Below are 17,891 nucleotides of genomic sequence, written 5' to 3' on the forward strand. Positions count from 1 at the left end.
AAATATAAGTAGGAATGATGAACCAAGAAGAAAAATGGTGAGCGTGCGAGTCTGTCAAACTGAATTTTGTAGAAGCACTCACTAAATCTTCTTGCTTGCATTTGCAATTGGTTGGATCGTGGACTATGGATTGATAGTTAGATGCCAATTCGTTATATTTTCCATAATTTTTTAAACAAGGAATCGTCGATCTTCATCAATGGACGAATCATGATTCCACACTATTTATTAATGAAGAACTACCAAACTGTCGGTCTCAAAATATCGCTTGATGCCGGCAAATGTATCGGATTCCGGAGAAAAGCGACGAAGAAATCCTTACCCTCTTACGATAAGGCAAAATAGAAGAAGAACTAAATCATTTGGAAACCACCACCCTACCAACTTCATCCTCCCTCAATAACAATTGGTAATGGTTAGTATGTTGATAATGTATCGATATTGGTGAATCTGATGTTCTTCCCATACCAACATTTTCTCCTCATTTTTACAGTTATACCACTCTGCTATACTCCAAAAACTCTACTAGGATGGTAATAGATGTAAAATTAAGACAAGAAACGAAAAAAACTCACCAATCGTTTTTGGATGGCTAGCAGTTTGGCTAAATAAAAATATTTTCTAAGGGGTAAATCAAAATATTTTCCGGGTTGTACAGATTTTGTCAAAAATTGATCAACTTTAGTTGGCAAGTTTATCTTTTAATTGTTAGGGGAAAACAATTTCAATTGATCATTTCTTATCCATTGTGGCAAGGGTAGTCGGTAAACTGTCATTACTGACAACTTTTAATGGAAGAAAAATCCCCTTAAAATTTGTTTTCCTGAAAAATTTCTAATTTCAAAGCCTTTTGGATTCCCACAAAATGTCCCACCCAAAATCTTGTTTTTCAACTATCTAGTCAAGTCAGGGAACACCGCACAGAGAGGAAGTGAAACGAGAGAGAAAAAGGGCAAGAGAGAAAATCAAAAGTCACCGGCAACGATAGTTTGATGAGAACTCTTTCTAACATTGAGAAATGACTTGGGAAAAGCAAAAAGAAAAAAAAATCACCCAAAATTTGATAGCCCGCAAATTTATTAGTTTTTCTATGAGAAGTTCTTTTCAGGGGAGCGTAAAGCTGAAAAAGCTTAAAACTAAACTTGACTAATTTCAAACTTAAACGTTTCACAAATTTTGTCCATATGTATATTAAACTAAAACTACACTACACTGTAAACTAACAAATATTTGTAGTGACGAAAAAAAAAATTACATAACCTTTTTTTTGTTAAACTTAAAATTACATAACCTGGTACTTACGTACTGTGACCCTACCTAAATTGTTTTCAAACATATACTCCTATATCATTATTATGTTTGTTCTTTATGAAGACTCATTTTCAGTAAATTTATCTCCATCAAAAAAAAAAAATTCAGTAAATTTAGATATATTTTTTAACGATGATCTAGTCCAACTCGACATGTCGTTCGTTAGGAATAAAAAGAAAGAAAATAAAAGACGATTACAAGAACTAAATTAAGCTAATTGAATACAATTGACCAATAAACTTCCGAGAACTTTGTAAGAACTGGCATTCGACCTCGAGTCACTAGAGTGGAAGACCGCATACAACACCACTGCACTAAACAAATTTATTTGCCTATTTTCAATCAAAGTTTCAGCAGCAAGTTTTCAATGTACATATGATCTACATAAGGTTGACGCCTGGCTATAGCCTCCCTTCACCCCTATGTAGATCCACCCCTGGCTCCTAAAAACGTCCACTAAAAATAATTGGTGGTATCCCGAAATTAGAAAATTTTCTTCAATACCATTCAAAAAGCACAAATTCAAACACACATTTTTAGAGAACTTGTTCAACATAACATAAAATTCTGTCTAAAATAAACTGTTCAACATAACATAAAATTCTGTCTAAAATAAACTACTAACATCATCCTCTCATCCCTTCTTTTTGTATTGTGCGGCAGCAAAACGTAGAAACACCAATAACATACCATCATCGCAGCAGAGCTCCATCCTACCCCCGTGGTCATACACACAAAAAAGAAAACAAAGAACGCTATTAGTTTATTAACTTTTTCGAAATTCAGTTCATGGTCAATATACAAACATGTCAAAACTTCTATTTACATTGTTTATAAGAGCAAAACATCAAAATCATCTTACAAGTTGTAGCTTCATAATAAGTTCGTGTTTACAGGTCCAGTTAACTAACACGCACAAGTATTTGTGTTTTGGTACATGGAAGTGGCAGAAGGATGTATTTCAAAACAAAATTTCACATATAAAAGAGAGTTCTTGTACATAATAATAGTAATATAGTATCACATTCAACTATCACCAATTTATCGTTGATCACCAGGAAGCTGATATTCCAAAACATCATCAGTTAGTGATTAGTTTCTTATATAACTCCTACAGATATGATTATGCCCTCCAGGCGAGGCAATATACAGTTCTGATATCAACTACTTAGAAAGGGATAGCAAGTAACTTAGCTATCCCTTACCCTTTGAAATCGCTAAGACTTTACTAAGAATCAATAAACAAAAGATTTGGACATTCAAGGCAGGTATTAGAAATGAAATCGTTATAAACCCCTGCACATACTATACAAACCATGTTTCTTTCTTTTTACGCCTCAAGTTCATGTGTCAATCGTATTCAATGTGAAGTAATTAGGTAGCATAGCCTGAAGTCTAGAGGAAGTCCTACAATTTTAATATCAGTGGAGTTCCCGTATTAGCTTCCACCTAGGATATAAGATTTTCTATTACTTTGGTGTCTTATTTGATAGTATTTGCAGTCTCCTTTACGTTTATACGGTTTCATGCTGTTCATGACTCTTTTGGCCACTACTGCGTACAAAACTAGATATTTAGTTACCAAATGATATATTATCAAACAAACCCAATTATAATTTATAATTGCATTATATACCACACAAAATCATTGAATATTAAAAAGAGTTTGTAACGGCAAAAAGAAGGGTTACCTCTTCATAGCCCTACTCATTGCTTTTTCCGTTTCTTCAGCTTCCCATGTAATTCCGTCTCAAACGCATTACGAGGTTTCACCAGAGCAGGAACCCCAGTAGTTATGCTGCTTCCACCCACCAGTGATAAATCAAATAAACAGTGTAAGCACGAAGTGGACAATTTGCTAATCTTATGACAACTCGATACAAATAAATTTATATGATATTTTCCATCGTGGTTAATTCAAGATTTTATCTTACACTGATTTATCTTTCTTCAAAGTCTTCATTTCAGAAATAACACTACCTTCTTCTACAGCTTCACTGTCCCTTAACCAACACAAAAAACACATTTATTTCCTTTGAACGACATGATTTTCGATCTATTAATAAAAATTGGTCATAAAAATTAAACAGTATATGGTCTTACTCTGATTTTCTTTTCTTCGGAGTCTTTAATTCATGACTAACACCACCTTCAACAGCTTCCCTGCTTGTAACAAAGCAAACGTTATTACCATTCTTGAACATGATTTTAAAATTAGATGAATATTAGTCGTAAATTATGAACAGCGTACGAATATCAGTCTTACTCTATTTTCTCTTTCTTCGATGTTTTGGACCCACTACTAACACAACCTTGCAGAGCTTCACTGCTTGTTAAACACAATAAAATACACTTTTTTTTAATCAATTCATACAAAATGTTATCAGTATGTTATACAAATGTTGGCGATAATGTCGTCATTATACCTTTTCAGACATTCTCTATTTGTAATACTTACACCATCCTTAGTCCTATCAGACTTTCGGACTGTCAATAAATATATCAACCTCTTTCGAGCTCGAGCCTCCCTGAGAGCACTGATATTACAGGCTCAAATAGTAAGTCAAATAATAAAACAAAATACTAATGGGCATATATATATATAGTGCATGTAAATAAAAAATGGTAGTACAAACCTTTCCGATATTCCACCATTAGTCCACTTTGAGGAGTTGGAGGCAGATTTCTCCTTCATTAGTTTTCCTCTACATTCAATCGGTACATCTATGTCTTGGTCCTTGATCCTTCATTAATAAATAAAGACAGATTGAAACTATGTATTAAAAAGAATTTATTTACCAGAATTAATATTATTATAAAACAATGGAATAATATGTAACATATTACTTCACATTTTCTGCGTCAAAATTTTTCATCGTCTTTCTAAAGATGAAGATTATTCACTGCTTGATAAACAAAAACATTTAAAGATTCACTGTTGATAAACAAACACATTCTTAGCAATTTATTAACAAGATCACTAATCTGCTAATCTTGAAACCTATGTAGTTGGCCTCGGTCTCGGTCCAGTCGAAGGCCGAAACGAACCGAGAAACTCGGCCGAGACCACATGTATAGCTAATAAGTACCAAGTAATAAGCTTAATTACCTGACTCTTCATTACCTCATAATTCTCTAGACTTTAAACATAAAACTACTTCAATCATTCATAATAAACAAAATCTTTATCATAATAAAAATATTGTATTTTAATCTACTAGAATTTTCTAGGTTTCCTTAGAATTTTTGAAGTTTGTACCAGGCAAAAGACCTAAAATATCTACATAATAGTATTGTTACTTATCTTAGATTGATTGGGAACATAATAAGTAGTTAAGAAGGTAATAACTAATAGTGTACAATTAGAATTTACAGTTTCCCAAAAAAGTTCCAAGAAATTAAGAGATGTTGTCTCATTTTCAGTCTAGGTCTCAGTCTATCTCGGCCGAGACACCCGAGATTCTCAGCCAAACCCTAACTCGGTGTCGTGGCTGAGTCTCGCCTCGGGAGAGGGCCGAGACCGAGTCGGGATCCGAGATTCTCGGCCGAGATGGCCGAGACCAACTACATAGCTTGAAACTGCTCCTTTCTTTAATTTCATTATTGTTGTCATACCTTTCTCGACCTTCCTTGAAACCTCGATTATCTTTAACCTCCCATTGTTTTGCGAAAGTCACTTTCTCTCTACTGCTACCCTCAGTGGGCACACTGATATTGCAGACACTATATAGTAAAACAGATAATAAAACAAAATAGTGGTGAACTAGTGAATCCAAATCAAAGATTGTCAGTACATACCGTTCCGACTTTTTAACATTAATCTTATTCGAGTTAGAGGCAGATTTCCCATTCATTTGCTCTGTTGTAGGTATAATGGGTGTCTTTTCTTCCGAATCCTTGTTCCTTCGTTAAAAAATAAAGAAAGATTAGAAATCAAAAAAATTGTTTATTCAACAATAGCAAACAAAATCAAGAAATGAAAGGTAAAATAGTACTTTGGCTTCGCCTCATCAACTTCTTCATCTTTCTTAGCTTTACGATTCTTCCTCTTCCTTGTAACCTTTGTAACACCACCATTATCTACACCACTATTACAGTCAAACAAACCAGATCATTGATATATCGACATGAAATGTAACAAAAAAATATTTGAAAGGTTATTGTATTTCATCTGTCCAACTTCCATGATATTACTTTCCATTTTATCACCATGAATTATGCTACATATATGTTAGATTACACAACAACTTCATATCACTTTAATATTAGTAATGTAATCATTACAGAAGAAACTCACTATTTCTCTTCCAAACTACCACTGCCGCTTCCGACCACCATTTCTCCACAAGGTTTACTAAAAGATAACATTGAAGTTTGAGGTTGTATTTCCGAAAGTGGGTTGGGTTTAGGAGTCATTAGAGGAGGTAGAGAGAGAAAGAGAGAGTTTGAGGTTTGGTAATGACTGAAGTTGGGATGCTATAGCCTATAAATAAGTAGTAAAAGAAGAAGACCCACCAGATGGTTGGGATGACCGAGTGTCTCTATTTTCAAAATTTGGATGTTTGGTCTCCCCTCCAAATACATTTCATGTACTTAATACCATCGTCATACTCTTCCTAGTAATCTACAATACTGTTAATTAAACAAATTAAAAGCACAAGAAGAAGAAGAAGAATCACCTGCTTGCCAGTATTACTGAAATAAGGTGAAATAGTATTTACTAACTTCCTTCTGGAATTTGAACAGAGTTTTGGTTGGATTGATTCTTTCTTTTTCTTTTCTTGCTATGAAGGGACGAAGAAATCCTTAGGAGGAGGGAGGATTTGTTGGAAAGCAGTAAGAATTTCATCAATGGTTAGACTTTATACTTATCAAAAGAAGGGGAAGACATTGTACTAAATATGATGATTCCCCTTTTGTTGCTGATGATTTCACAAACATTTTATTTCTCTTATTCTCTTTCTTCTAGAGTACTGTTGTTGATTCATCTCCAATGGTGGTGTTGATTGAGGGTTTCAAAACACCACCCTTTTTTTATCCCCCACCATCCCCTCTTTCTTTCGTTCTATTTCTGCCAGTAAGGGAAATTTTAATGGGGCTTGGGGTCCTTCGTATTGTAACATCACTGGTTTTTGGACTCCTACAAAGGTCGATGTACGATGTTTAGGGGAAACAAAAAAAGATTCCTGAAAAGAAGGTGAAAACCCTAAAAACTTTCACCAGACACTCCTTCCAAGACGAGCATTCGTCTGGAAAACCAGACGAGGGTTCCGACTCTTTACCAAAACATCGAAGAAAGTAGAAAGAGAAAGAAAGAATGAGAGAAGAGAAAAAAGACAGAGAGAGAAAGGGAGAGATGGTCGTCGGAGTCTGTTTTGGTCCCTTCGTCGGAGTTAGTTTTGGTTTCTTTTATCGGAGCTGATGGTGGTGGGAAGAGAAGATGGAAGAAGAAGATTAAAAAATATTAAAAGTGAATGGTGTTTGGAGGAAACAAAAAAAAATTATTTCCACCTAAAACTGTCTACCTCGGAAAATTTCTTTATTTCTCCCAAAACATGGACCCCAAAAAGTATCTCACCTAAAATCTTATTTTTCACATTTCTAGTCAAGTCAGCGAAGCCAAAAGCCATAAACGCATACCATTTCAGTTCTAACTTACAAAATATTAGTTAGAATTGTATAATTTTTAATCAAATTAGTCCTAAATTCCTAATATTGTGTATAAAGTCTAACGCTGAACCTTCGTGTTCTTAACCAGGTCAATTAAATTAGTATGGCGATGTTTCTGAATCTACCGACTAGAACCAGTTTCGATATAGGGAAGGTAGTTTGCAGCCATGGCTTCTTCATGATGGCACCTAACGTTTGGAACCCTTCAACCAAAACACTACAACGTCCATTTCATCTCCCTGCCACCAATGATAATCATAATTCTCTCACCATCACTCTCTCTATCTCTCAGCACCAACACCATAACAATAGTTATCTATCTTTAAAAGTTGTCCAAGTATTAGTAGGAGGAACTCATCAGAAAAATGTTTCTCCCTCTCCTAAACAACAACAATTATTACTGGTAAATACATATCAATATCTTGTCTAGTTCATTGCCCCTATTACTTAATTGTTTTGTTTAATTATATTATCTTTATAATTAAGGAATTTCATGAGATATGGTTTTTCGCTCTCCTTAATTAAGGAATTAAGGAATTTCATGAGAGAGGATTTGGCAGAGTTTTTCGCTCTCCTACTCTTTTCGAAGATATGGTTAAGTCAATCCTTCTTTGCAACTGCAAGTACGTTCTCATTGTTGGAGATTAGAGGTATAGATACTTCAATAAACTCAAATAAACTCAAAAGATTCACATCACCATACTTTCATTTAATAAATTTTCTTTAGATCTACACAATCTCATAAACATAACACACAAAGTTTTGTCACAATATTTAACTAGATTTGAAGTTAGTTCTTACCTTAAACACAATATTTATAATAGATCTAATTCTTCTTCTTCTTCTTCTTCAAGTTTCTTTTAAACTATTCTCCTTTTTCTTTCTCTCTCTAGATTGTTCTTGAACTAGTCAAAGAAAAGAACTCTCTACACCCTTTTAATTAATTTCATGAGGCTTTTACTTTTTTACCCCTTCTAGTTTGGTAAACCATTTACTCAAACCCACACTTTATATTGGGCCCAAACCCAAATTTGGTTTAAAAGCCACCTTTCAACATCCCCCCTTAAACCAAATTTCCATAGCTTCTCATACCTAACATCCACTTCAATCTTTCAAAGACATCATGCTTCAAGAGTTGTTCATCAAACTTTTCTTCTTCGAGAACACTATTTAAGATTGTCAACTTGACATCAAATTGATAACTTTTCCATGAATATTTACCCGCTATATAGACCCATATTTTCATATGAACAAAAGGAATAAATACCATACTAAAATCGATGTCGACTCTTTGATTGTAACTTTCATCTACAAACCTTGCTTTGTACTTTTGGACTTCACCACTTGCATTCTTCTTTGGTGTGTATGCACAATTTACCCCAATAGACTTGTACCTCTTTGTCAACTCATATGCATCATTCTTTTCAATTGTATTAATTTCTTCATCCATTGTTTTTTTCATTTTGTCTTCTTGAATGACTCCTTCATGACTAGTAGGATCATAATCCATGAGAAAGCAACATAAGTTCACTTCTTCTTCATTATCAATAACTTCATAAATCTCTCTCAAACTTCTTGTTTTCATTGGTCTTTCACTAGAACTTCCTTCCGATGATGAGGATGATGGAGATGAAGATGATGGTGATGATGATGCTCTACACATTGGTGTTTGTGGTTCTCTTTGAATTTCGTTTGGTGCTTCTTCTTCATTTTCACCTTCAAGCTCAAGTTCAACTTGAATAGTTTCTTTTCCTTTTCTATTCCCATGCCATTTCTTCTTCAAATACAACATCTCTACTAAGGAAAACTTTATTGGTGGTTGGGTTAAATAACTTGTAACACTTTGCTTGCTCACAATAACCAAGAAATATGCATTTTTCACCTTTGTCATCAAGTTTTGTTCTTCTTGCTTCCGGTATCTTTGCATAAGCAATACATCCAAATATCTTTAAATGAGATACACTAGGCTTGTAATACCCCCATGCCTCTTGCGGTGTTTTCATATAAACACTTTTAGTGGGACATCTATTTAACAAGTATACGGCACATGCAACGGCTTCACCCCAAAATTCTCTAGGCAAACTTTTTTCTTTTAACATGCTTCTTGCCATGTTTAATATGGTGCGGTTTTTCCTTTCGGCTACTCCATTTAGTTGTGGTGTGTATGGTGGGGTAAGTTCGTGAATAATTCCATGTTCTTTACAAAACATATCAAAGTCTCTTGAAGTAAATTCCCCACCTCTATCCGATCTTAGTTTCTTGATAAAATACCCACTTTGTTTCTCAACCATATTCTTGAATTCTTTGAACACTTCAAATACTTCGGATTTATTTTTCAAGAAGTATACCCATGTTTTTCTACTATAATCATCAATAAAAGTGAGAAAGTAATTGTTACCTCCATTTGTCATTGGCTTCAATGGACCACAAACATCGGTATGCACAAGCTCTAGAGGATTGTAAGCTCTCCACCTTCCTTCTTTAGAGAAAGTTGTTCTATGATGCTTCCCAAAGATACATCCTTCACACACTTTATTTGGGCGATCAATATATGGTAAACCCCTTACCATGTTTTTGCTTGCCAAAGCTTTCATTCCATCAAAATTTAAATGTCCAAGTCTCAAATGCCACAACCAAGATTTATCTTTCACAATAGAGTTTAAGCATTTTGCATCACCATGTTGAATGTTTAAAGGAAATAATCTATTCTTTGCCATTTTCACCTTAGCAATTAGAGTTCCACTTTTATCTCTTAATGTGAGATGAAGATCCTTCAATCTTATATCATAGCCTTTTTCCAAAAGTTGTCCCAAACTTAATATGTTATTTTTCATTGCGGGAACATAATAAACATCGGAAATATAGTTATGTTTTCCATTTTTGAGTTGAATGAGGATATTACCTTTCCCTAGCACCGGAATCTTTGACGAGTCCCCAAACTTTACACACCCTTTCACACTTTCATTCACTTCAACAATCAATTCTCTTTTCCCACAAATATGATTACTTGCACCGGTGTCGAAATACCAAGTATTTGTTTGTGATTCATCAAGTCCATCACAAGAAAAAAGCAATGTAGGATCTACATTTATTTCTACATCATTTTCAACAAGATTTGCATCTTCACGTACCTCATTTTTTTTGTTATACCAACATTCATTACTATAATGTCCAAGTTTGTGACAATTATAGCATTCAATATTCCTTTTATCTCTACCTTGCCTATTATAAGGTCTAGTAAAGTTTTCTCTTTCTCTTGGTTCATTTGTTCTTCCTCTATTAAAGAAATTTCTTCCTCTTTGACTTCCAAATTCACTTCTACTATTATCATAATCTCTACCATAACTCTTATAGTCTCTTTCTCTTTGGGGTGCATATTGTTTTTCTTCTAGAGTTAGTTTTGCTTGAAGTACTTGATCCACCGAATAATTTGAAGTGCTTGCACTATTTCTATTAACCCTTTGTTTGTGAATTTGCAATGTCCCCGTCAACTCATCCACCGTCATAGATTCCAAATCTTTTGACTCTTCAATAACAATAACCACATTATCAAACTTAGGTGTCAAAGAGCGTAGAATCTTCTCCATCACCCTAACGTCATCACATTTTTCGCCACACCTTTTCATTTCGTTAACATTCGACAATACTCTTGAAATGTAATCGGAGATAAGTTCCCCTTCATTCATGCTCAACTTTTCAAATTCACCACGCAAAATTTGGAGACGAACCTTTACAACTTTATCAACTCCTCTAAATGAATTCTTGAGAATATTCCAAGCCTCTTTCGATGATTTTGCTTCGGACACTTTTTCAAATGTAGGGCCATCAATTCCTTGATAGATAAGAAATAAAGCTTTTTTATCCATTTTTCTTGAGTCTTTAAGAACACACTTTTGTACATCATTCATAATAATCTCTTCTTCTTGAGTTGGTTCTACATAGCCATTTTGAACAATATCCCATAAGTCTTGAGAGCCTAATAATACACTCATTTGGATACACCAATTTCATAGTTCTCTTTAGTTAACCTAGGTACTTGAGGTTGTATCATCATATTTGACATTTTCTTACAAGATCCCCAAAAAAATTTCACAAACCCTAGATCTCAAAATGTTGAATAAAAGCTTGAAATGATAAATTAATATGGCTCTGATACCAATTTGTTGGAGATTAGAGGTATAGATACTTCAATAAACTCAAATAAACTCAAAAGATTCACATCACCATACTTTCATTTAATAAATTTTCTTTAGATCTACACAATCTCATAAACATAACACACAAAGTTTTGTCACAATATTTAACTAGATTTGAAGTTAGTTCTTACCTTAAACACAATATTTATACTAGATCTAATTCTTCTTCTTCTTCTTCAAGTTTCTTTTAAACTATTCTCCTTTTTCTTTCTCTCTCTAGATTGTTCTTGAACTAGTCAAAGAAAAGAACTCTCTACACCCTTTTAATTAATTTCATGAGGCTTTTACTTTTTTACCCCTTCTAGTTTGGTAAACCATTTACTCAAACCCACACTTTTATATTGGGCCCAAACCCAAATTTGGTTTAAAAGCCACCTTTCAACACTCATTTCGTAGACCTCATACGTACTGCACATGACCATTTAGTTTGGTTATTATCCCAAATTTGGATGACTAATTCTAGCTATATATATATATATATATATATATATATATTCGTTTCAATAAGATTAATAAGAGACATGCATAGGATATTCCATGGTTAATTAATCATAAAATTACTTGTTATTTGTATAGGTTTGAAAGGTCACTTTCCATGGCTAGGGCTCTTTGTGAACTTCAGTTTGAATTAAGAGATGGTAAACATCTTCCTCATTATTCTTCAAATAATCCAAAATGTTTGAAGAGAAAAGGTACAATTAATGCTCCTAAAATACAACATTGGGAAACCTCGAAAAGTAAAGAGTGTGGTGACTTTCCTAGAGCAGAAGAACTCAAAGGTCTTACCGAGGAATTTATGAAAGATCGTTGTATGCTTGGTTATAGAGCAGGGACTATTCTAAGACTTGCGAAAAAATTCGAGAAACTTGAATGTTTAACAACACTTGATAAGAAACAATTAATAATGCTTGAAGATGAAAATAAAGAAGAGGAGACAGCTCCTATATACTTCCTATATGATAACATTTACAAAGAGTTGTTGAGTATAAAGGGGTTTGGAGCCTTTGCATCTTCATACGTGTTGACGTGCTTGGGATTTTATGAGAGGATTCCAGCAGATAGTGAAACTAATAGGCATCTACAACTGGCAATTCTTTTTTCATATTTCTTTTTTTTGGGTCTATAGATTTGTATATACACATGAAAACCCACTGGGTAGAGTTATTCCGGAAATCTAGAGTTAATTACCTTCTACTCATGGGAATCTCCCATATATGTAACATTCAATCTTAAAAATTTTGAATGTCACACACGATTTTTACGATTTTTCTTTGAACGGTATTTTTAATATATCAATTTAGATCTCTAACATGATATGTTTGTAATTAAATAGATATATCTCAAGAAAACCGTCTATTTCTAGTGTGTTTTTTCAAGATATCTCTAATTTATCGATTCATCATTTTTATATCTAAACAAATATAAATCAAATTAATTAACAATTAATTATTTTGTTACAAAAATAACTATGTCACATAAGTGAATAAATTAATTTTAAAGTTTTTTATATTGGATAAAGAAAAGAAATAAGGATTTCAATTTTCACCACTTAAGAACGAAAATTTCAATTAAAACTTGATATATAAGACTAATTGTTTTTGAGTTTTGTACACGTAGTTATAGGCATTTTTCTTTTAATTGAAAACTAGTGTCATTATTTTCTCACATAAAAGACAAAAGTAACTCTAGCCTTATTTTTCCTAGTTCCCTTTCTCTACTATCACTTCGCCGGTTAGGCATCTTTTTTTTTTTTTTTTTTGATGAGAGGTTAGGCATCTTGGTAAGTTCCACTAACGAATTGTGATCGTTTATTGGGCAAAATAAATGTTGTGGTAAGGTAGAACAAGGTTGCTTTTGTTGAAACAAGGTAGGAAGAAGATCCTTTAACAAAAAAAAAAAAGGTAGGAAGAAGATATTTACGGTGACAACGGAGATGCAAATGGTAGAGCTAATACTACTAAAGATATTATTAATAATAATCATAATAAGAACAAAAAATATTGTCTTAAAACTCATTCTATGTCACCAAATGGACAATTAGTCATGATTGGGTAAATTAAGTGATTAATCCAAATTTTAGTTCAAGGCAAAATTATTATGAAAAAAAAAATCATAAAGGTTCGGAACCAATTTATTCGTGACAAAAATATCCTCTACATGAAATCTCATGAAGTCATGTAAGGCATTATTGTCATTCATAATGTGTTATAAATTATCTTATTTTAGGCTTTTTTTTTATTAACGTTCACAATGCATTATCATAAATATTTTATTTTGCTATTTAACTCGAGTGCAAAATCGTTTTTGCTTCTAAACCATTGTTTAATCTTTCGTATTGTAGGTAATGATAAAAAAATAATACGTTATAAACAAACATAACACATGTATATAGTTGTGCATAACACGTTATATTATAAATAATCATATATTTCTTTCTAGGATTTCTTTCTCTCTTGAAAATTGAAATCCTGCGTTTTTCATAATATGTTAAGAATCAGACTTTAATCAGGGAAAAAAAAAAATTCACATCCGACCTGTCACATATTCTATGATTGTAGGTTCACGGAAGAGGAACGTGCAAAAAGAAGACATTGACGAGAGATGGTAACAAGATATACAACATCTACAAGCCATTCCAATTCTTAGCATACTGGTACACATAATTACTTTTCATTTCATATCTGATATTTTTTGATATTTGTAAACTTTTGTAATGTCTTATAGATACAAACAAGTTGGTTTAAGACGAGACAAGGATTTTTGAGTTTAAGGTCTAAAAATAGGGGGGGGGGGGGGGTAATGAGTCATATATCCACCCTTGAATCAATAAATAAAATAAAACCAAAATAAACCGAAAATGTAAAATAAGTCCAAAATTAACTATCTGGTGGGCCCCATGCACCAATCCTTTAATTTTCTCTCATTTTTGCTCTTTCATAAATATTTTTGGCTTTTGGTATAGGAAGAACACTATTTAGTAAAGGCAGTGCGTTAGAAAGGTCAATTTATGTATTTGCTCTTCCTTTACCAAATTAGTTTAAGGAGGGCGTTATAAGGATCATTTAATAAATAGTGTCAAAATAGAAGGACTTCGATAAAAAATAATAATAAATCTAATATTTTATTCACTTGTAGTTTCCCTCACATAAACAACCAAAACCGTAATATCATCACTACTATTAACATCACCATTAGTATTAAAAAACTTGCAAAGTTTACCATCAATATAGTCTTAGTTTCGAGCTTTTGGTGCCTCAAGATCTCATGGATGAGGAGCCACCGTTAATGAAGGAGGAAACCTACATCAAGACAGAAGATTCCTTTGACTTAAACGTAGACTTCGACTTAAACGAAACCATCAACTTAAACAAGGACATCAACTTAAACGAAGTTATCGACTTAAACAAAGACATTTATAATGAAGATAATGTGTCTCATGTAAAGAAATATCAGTTTCTTATCTTCCTCTATGGTTGAACAAACGTTTTAGGGTTTTAGGTCGTTTTTTTTTGTAAAGAATTTTCGGTTGGATCGATGGATAAAGACAACAAATTTCGGTAGGGTCGGCTGCAAAAGACAACAAATTTCGGTCGTAACGGCTGTAAAAGATGACAAATTTCGGTTGGGTCGATTGAAAAAGATAACAAATTTCAGCCGGTCCCGCTGAAAATAGTAATAAATTTCGGCTGAGATGGCTGAAATTAGTCTGGTTTTTCAACCGCTCTGGCCAAATTTTTTTTAAAATTTTTAGTTGGTATTCATGAATTTTATTTATGCTAAGCGAAATTTCTTTTATGTAAATGTCGATTATATATTTTTCGAGTTACATCCTTGTTTGTATTCTTCATTGCAATATTGATACTTGAAATCTTCAAAAGTTACTTTAATTAGTGTTAAAACCCTAAAAATCTATGGAGAAATCTAGCAATAACAAGAATTACAAACTCTCTATGGAGATGGGTGTCGTGTTAGTCATCTAGGGTTTAGGTTTCTATCTCTACATCTCTCTTTTTGATAGAATCAAACAGATTTAGGGCTTTTCTCTTTTTCAGGATGTTCATCTCTCTTCTCTCTCTTTGATTTGATCGAAGATTTTAGGTCGAACATGATTTTCTCTTCTCTCTCGAAGGTTTTTAGTCGAACAAGATAATACTCTCTTCTCTCTCAAAGGTTTTTAGTCGAACAGGATAATACTCTCTTCTCTCTTTTTTGGTCCAAAATAGTTTGATGGGAGGGACCAAAGTATAAATTTGCGATATTTAAAAAAAAAATGTTTATCCTTCCCTATTCTAAAAAGAGTGCTCTCCCTATCTAATGCACTGCCTTTGCTAAAAAATGCTCTTCCTATACCAAAACCCATATTTTTTAACCATTGGTAAACCAAAGGTTTCTAATGGTTGAGTTAATACAATTGTTCTTTCCATAAATTTTATGAACGAATATTTATGGTGGATATTTAATGTCAATCTTTATTTCCAAAACTTATATTTTTCTATAGTAACCTAACAAATCAATAGATTTTTACCTAAAACTAGTTTCTCTGTCCCAAAATTCGTTTTTCTCTTTATGTAACTCTATGTTCTTTGAATTCAAGAAAATATAAGTTTTGGAAATAAAGAACATAGAGTTACAGAGAGAGAATAAATTTTATGAAAGAATTTATGGTGGATATTTAATGTCAATCTTTATTTTCAAAACTTATATTTTTCTAAAGTAACCTAGCAAATCAATAGATATTTACCTAAAACTAGTTTCTCTGTCCCAAAATTCGTTTTTCTCTTTATGTAACTATGTTCTTTGAATTCAAGAAAATATATTATTTTCAAAACTTGTATTTGTCTAATGTAACCTACTAAATCAACAGATATTTACCTAAAACGAGATGCTCTCTCCCAAAAATGAGTTTCTCTCTCTTTGTAACTCTATGTTCTTTGAACTTCAAGAAAGTATGAATTTGTGATTTGTTTTTTATCTCTACCTTGATCAAATTAGACATCTACAAATTCGTTTATGATGTATGTCCAACACAAAAAACTAAATTAGATAGAAACCTAAGTTGTCAGACTAAAATTAATTTTTTTAGAGAAGATGTAATAGTAACTAAACTTTATAAAGAGTAATAAACTCTAGATGTTATTTCTTCAAAGAAATTATACAACAACAGAGACAAGGTAACCATAGAAATTTCTTGTTGCATGAGAAACTTACTCTTCACTGTGAACTGATTTTGGGTTTTAATAATAACTTTCATTAATCCACTTTGAAACAACGAAACTCTAGAAATTTCTTAGTAGCTGATCAATTTCAAAAAACTAAATCATAAGAAAAGTTGTACAAATCAAAACCTAATTCGTTTTGTGTTGTAAAAATCAATCTAAATCATAAGAAAGTTGAAGGAACAACCAAAAGGATGAAAACCTAAATGCAATTTACTTACTCTTCACTACTGTAGATGATGAATGAAACCAACAATCGATTCTCTGTCTCTCTCACTCGATGCTTTCACCTTTTCTCTCGGTTTGATTTGGGCGACGATGATGAATGAAATCAAAACCTAATTTTTGTATTAGAAAGTGATGATGCTCTCTCTCTATTTCCTCGGTTTGATTTGGCCCAATTCTAATACAAATGAGAAATCTAAAACAAAGTATCATGCTAAACGGAAAAGGCAACTCTTTTTCCGGAAGGAAAATTTGTTTTTGAGGAAATCATTTAATGAATCTCTAAATATTATGGTATATTTTATTTTGGGATATTTTTTTTAACTTAGGATAGGTTAGGTAGTAAAAGATAATGAGAGGATAGACATGTAATTTACTTTGAGTGGATTTATTTTCTATTTTAAATTATCTTTGGTCTCTAGACTCATTGGTCATGCGATTTTGGACTTAAAACCCATCCCCCGTTAAGACAATTAGAAAACAAGCATCACCTTAAACTAGGTACTTATGAATAAAGTATAGTAATAATAATAATATCTTGATTTTAACGTGAATGCAGGTTTGAAATTTGGGATTCTTACGAGAAGAAATTCGGGAAGCTAAGTGAACTAAATCCTTCTCGTTAGAAATTTATATGTGGCCGTCTAGAGATCATGAACTAGTGGTTTTTCACCCAACTGATATATACTATGCTCCAGAACCCTACTGATTTTGGTGCAAATTGTGGTTCTCTTTTGTCTAGAGGGAGTTCAGAACCTAGTCTTCTATAATGTCTTAATTTCTTTTTTTCTTATCAAACTTTGTTTGTATAGGCCATTTCTGACTAGTAGTATAACTTATCATTCTTAGTGAGTTATTCCTTCCCGGACATATATTCAGTGCAGCCGTGATGCTATTCCCTGCACGTCTCCTGCCTGAATACCGACTGGCGGACGTGTCGGGAATAGATCTAGAAAGAGAAAGTTAAACATTTTCCTTTTTAGTGATAGTTTGACAGAAGAAATCTTTATTTTCATATGTGTTGATCCTACGTGATTAGGGGTGGGAATCGGGCGGGTTCGGACGGGCTCGGGCAATATATAACCGGACTCGGGCGGATTGGGCACGAGTATGCCTAGCCCGCGTCTAGGTGTCGGGCGGATCAGGCCGGACAGAATTCAACATATCAGTCCACCGGACTCGGGCCGGACGGGCTCGGGTTATTTATTAAAAAAAAAGTTTAGATTGGGATCCATCTCTCCTTGAGTGAATAAACCCGAAACCCTAAACCCTT

The 17,891-nt window shown here is 33.1% G+C and overlaps 2 protein-coding genes across 9 annotated transcripts; one reads left to right on the plus strand and one right to left on the minus strand.

Moving 5' to 3' along the window:
- Nucleotides 1-1,794: 1,794 nt before the first annotated feature.
- LOC147530661 (uncharacterized) lies at nt 1,795-6,425 on the minus strand. 8 transcript variants are annotated; one of them, XM_086649642.1, is made up of 12 exons: nt 6,033-6,425; nt 5,609-5,665; nt 5,307-5,399; nt 5,110-5,214; nt 4,927-5,019; nt 3,948-4,055; nt 3,738-3,848; nt 3,578-3,637; nt 3,415-3,474; nt 3,246-3,314; nt 3,003-3,109; nt 1,795-2,024 (listed from the first exon to the last, which is right to left on the minus strand). In XM_086649642.1, exons 1-11 carry the CDS (start codon nt 6,158-6,160, stop codon nt 3,019-3,021), a joined length of 975 nt encoding a protein of 324 aa, XP_086505768.1. In that variant the 5' UTR covers nt 6,161-6,425; the 3' UTR covers nt 1,795-2,024; nt 3,003-3,018. The 8 variants fall into 8 exon arrangements, with proteins under 8 accessions (XP_086505768.1, XP_086505767.1, XP_086505774.1 ...); XM_086649641.1 differs by having other exon boundaries at nt 4,927-5,034; XM_086649648.1 differs by having other exon boundaries at nt 5,991-6,425.
- A 630-nt stretch (nt 6,426-7,055) lies between these two features.
- Nucleotides 7,056-17,244, plus strand: LOC147530662 (uncharacterized). Its single transcript, XM_086646933.1, has 5 exons — nt 7,056-7,384; nt 7,516-7,604; nt 11,754-12,264; nt 13,736-13,830; nt 17,178-17,244. Exons 1-5 carry the CDS (start codon nt 7,085-7,087, stop codon nt 17,242-17,244), a joined length of 1,062 nt encoding a protein of 353 aa, XP_086503059.1. The 5' UTR covers nt 7,056-7,084.
- The last annotated feature ends 647 nt before the right edge of the window (nt 17,245-17,891 follow it).

The sequence above is a fragment of the Eschscholzia californica genome, unplaced genomic scaffold (assembly GCF_041429995.1).
Source record: "Eschscholzia californica isolate CP2 unplaced genomic scaffold, dmEscCali1.0.p SCAF_6, whole genome shotgun sequence".
NCBI lineage: Eukaryota > Viridiplantae > Streptophyta > Magnoliopsida > Ranunculales > Papaveraceae > Eschscholzia > Eschscholzia californica.

What these genes read in the sequence shown, in the direction of transcription:
- LOC147530661 (XM_086649641.1), bottom strand. Translation starts at nt 6,160, where the DNA reads ATGAAATTCTTACTGCTTTCCAACAAATCCTCCCTCCTCCTAAGGATT. An exon ending in CAAATTCCAGAAGGAAGTTA is followed by an intron (nt 5,666 to 6,032) that starts GTAAATACTATT and finishes GTTATCTTTTAG; the next exon opens with TAAACCTTGTGGAGAAATGG. An exon ending in TCGAAGAAAGAGAAAATAGA is followed by an intron (nt 3,475 to 3,577) that starts GTAAGACTGATA and finishes TGTTACAAGCAG; the next exon opens with GGAAGCTGTTGAAGGTGGTG.
- LOC147530662 (XM_086646933.1), top strand. Translation starts at nt 7,085, where the DNA reads ATGGCGATGTTTCTGAATCTACCGACTAGAACCAGTTTCGATATAGGG. An exon ending in AACAACAACAATTATTACTG is followed by an intron (nt 7,385 to 7,515) that starts GTAAATACATAT and finishes TAAGGAATTAAG; the next exon opens with GAATTTCATGAGAGAGGATT. An exon ending in ATCCTTCTTTGCAACTGCAA is followed by an intron (nt 7,605 to 11,753) that starts GTACGTTCTCAT and finishes TTATTTGTATAG; the next exon opens with GTTTGAAAGGTCACTTTCCA.